General features: G+C 71.7%; 1 protein-coding gene and 1 long non-coding RNA gene across 2 annotated transcripts in view; both read right to left on the bottom strand.

Annotated features, from left to right (window-relative positions):
* The window catches only part of RRP1B (ribosomal RNA processing 1B), a gene marked incomplete at its 5' end in the record, with an annotated part of 10,427 nt that overhangs the window by 1,414 nt on the left and 6,245 nt on the right, over positions 1–2,768 (bottom strand). Inside the window, 5 exons of the mRNA XM_012731123.1 lie at positions 828–949; positions 1,095–1,149; positions 1,271–1,396; positions 1,911–1,930; positions 2,592–2,689. Coding sequence (XP_012586577.1) covers positions 828–949; positions 1,095–1,149; positions 1,271–1,396; positions 1,911–1,930; positions 2,592–2,689 — 421 coding nt within the window. The remainder of the gene's footprint in view (positions 1–827; positions 950–1,094; positions 1,150–1,270; positions 1,397–1,910; positions 1,931–2,591; positions 2,690–2,768) is intronic.
* On the bottom strand, positions 139–1,161 carry LOC105854600. The gene is made up of 3 exons (XR_001146217.1): positions 1,095–1,161; positions 828–949; positions 139–224 (listed from the first exon to the last, which is right to left on the bottom strand). It is a non-coding gene; the product is annotated as an uncharacterized LOC105854600 (long non-coding RNA).

Here is a 2,768-nt window from a genome sequence, read left to right as displayed (position 1 = left end):
CGGCGCCAGGACGTGATGCTCCTGAGGGAGCTGGCGCCTGAGCGTGCCCGCGGGGCAGCCTGGCCGAGGGGTGGGGCTGCGCCCCCGCAGCCCAGCCCAAACCTCGCGCCAGAGCTAACAGCTGCCACCGACCTGCAGAAGGCGCCCCTCGTCCTCCGGGCTCCCGGCGTGGCCTGCGCCTCCTTCCCGCGCCCCGTCGCTCCTGGAGGGGCACCTGCCCGGAGCTGCCGAGACACAGCAGAGAGCGACTCCCGAGCCCGCCGAGGCCCCACGGCCTTGCCAGGTGCGCCCGGCGGGGTTCTGCTTTACCGCGAACCACCGAGCTGCGCACTTATGACTCCTCAGACACTTTTCCCCAAACCTGCGTGTGAAGAAACCTCCAGAAGCAGCCCCACACGCGGCCTTTTAATCACGCCACAGACAAGCCCCCAGCACGAGAACCTCCCTCCCCCGAGACGGGGGTGGTCAGGACGCGGGCAGCGGGCGGTGGGGGGCCAGCAGGCCGGGCGGTGGCACCCCTCGCGGCCCTGCGCTGCTCCAGAGCGAGCCCACCTCCTGCCAGAGGCGTTGTTCTTACTAAGAAGCACCGCGGACGCCGCAGAAAACCTCGCAGCCTGCGGCCGGCAGTGCCCCTCGGGCCCCCGCAGCCACAGCTGCCTGTGGGCAACACGGGGCCCGAGAGACGGCAGCAACTGCGGGACGGGCAGGAGGGCGTGTGGCGCCAGGCGCGTCCCCTCGCGGGCAGGCTGCGAGGGCCGCTGCCCAGGCCGGGCAGGAAGCGCCGAGGGAAAGCCGCCCGCGTGCTCACCTGCCCCCCGCGTGCTCACCTGCCCCCCGCGTGCCGGCCGCCTCCGCTTGCTGTCCGGCGACGGTCTCTTCCGGGGCCAGCGGAGACCGATGGATGACGGCCTCAAGCACAGCCCGGGCGATGGTCTGCACCAGCATGTGGCTGCGGGCAGAGCATGATCACACCTGGGCCCCCGCTGCGCCCACGGGGAGGCCCAGGCCGGAGCGAGCGCCCAGGAGCCCTGTGGGACGCCCGCACAGCCTGGCACCGCCATCGCTGGGCCGCGGAGAGGGCGCTGGCCACTCACTCCTTGGTCTTGGCGGCGATTCTGCAGAGCGGATCGATGAGCTTGAGGTTCTGGTCTGCCGGCAGCTGTTGTTGAGAAAGCCAATCGGGCGCGAGCCCGAGCCGGCCGAGGCCGCCAGAGCCAGGGTGGGCGGCGCGCACCGCTCCGTGTGGCGAGCCCGGCCAGCGTCCACTCACCTCTCTGGTTCTCCGAGCCGCAGGCCTGGCCCGGCTCGCTCCCCCTCTTCCTCTTGTGAGCCCCGCGGCCAGGGGCCCGGCCGTCGTCCTCGTCCTCGGCAAGGCTGAGCTGCACCACGTGGCCTGCTGGACACCAGAGTCGCACGCTGACAGGAGACCCGCCCCGCACCCCCGCTGCTGTCCTTGTGGTGACCCCCCAGCGCCCCGAGCCGGTCCACACTCTTGCCCGTGGAGAGCTGAGGAACTGCAAGTCGGGGTGACCCCACTCAACCCCTGGGGCTCTATGCTCCCCCAGGTCAGGGCCTGTTTCTTAGTTCTAAGCAGCCCCAAACGTGGGGTGGGAGCAGATACTGGCGGGAAGGTACCCCACAACCAGCAGCAGCCCCTGGGGACGCCCGGCCAGGGCGACTGCGACGAGGCCCTGACGGACCACAGTCCCCTCATGAGGCGTCAAGCCAGAGCCTCCCAGAAGACAGAGCTCATCTCGCCAAGGCGCGCCGACAAGGCGGCCCCGGGCCAGGGCCAGGCGGCCAGCTGGGCGTGCCCCGACGGCGGCCTCCCCGGGCAACGCGCTGCTGCGGGGCTCCCACCAGCGCCCTCGTCTCGCCAGAGCGCCGCTGCCACCTGCGGCTCTCCTCACCTTCGGAGAGGCCTTGGAACCTGGGAAACAAAACAAGCCCGTCAAGACACAGCTCCGTTCTCCCCGAACACGCCGGCTCCGCGCCCAGCCCCAGCGCCGCCCGCCGGCAGCAGCGTCCGCTCCTTCCCGGGGCGCCACTGCCCCCGCAGCCCTGCCAGGCGGCACGGGCTGGTGCCGGTCTCAGCACCCTGCCACGCCAGGGCCAAGTCTGGGTTTTTAGTTTGCCGAGTCCGGCGCACGCTCAGTCCTCTCTGCCCAGAGGGACACCGGCCGGCACCTCCTGCACGCGGACTAAGGGAAACCAGGCCAGCCCACGCCACGGCGAGACGGTCCGGGGCGGAGTTCAGCCGCAGCCGAGCTCTCCGGAGCCCTGCGGGCGGGTGCGAGGCCACCCCTGGGCTTTCCCCACGGAAGCCACGTCCACAGCCCCGGGGCAGACTCGGCCGTCCCCGCCAGCCGCAGCGGCCAGGCCCCGGGTGGAGCGCCAGGCCTCGCTCGTCTTGAGAGTGTCCCGGGGGCGCCGACCCTGGGGCCCGGCCACCGCTGGGCGTGGTGAGCAGACGTCTGTCCCCGGTCCCGACGTGAGCGCCACGGCACGGGAGGCACAGGGCGGCCGTCCCGTGGCAAGGCCGAGGCGGCTCAAACTCATGGGCAATATGGCCCGACCCTTCTGCCACGTACTTTTGGACGAGTCTGGAGAGCCACTTCCTGTTGAAGGGCGGGGTATTCTTCCTGCTGGTCATCTCCAGGAGCCGGTCGGCCACGGCCTTGTAGTCAAACTAGGCGAGGAGACCCGGCATGAGCCACTGGGACGCGCCAGCCTGGGGGGAGCAGCCACGGCCCGGCCTGCGCGGCCCG

Source organism: Condylura cristata, unplaced genomic scaffold (assembly GCF_000260355.1).
Source record: "Condylura cristata isolate star-nosed mole 26May11 unplaced genomic scaffold, ConCri1.0 scaffold00003, whole genome shotgun sequence".
Classification (NCBI taxonomy): Eukaryota; Metazoa; Chordata; class Mammalia; order Eulipotyphla; family Talpidae; genus Condylura; species Condylura cristata.
The sequence above is the reverse complement of the archived record's forward strand: the minus strand, read 5'-3'. Positions and strand labels throughout refer to the sequence as shown.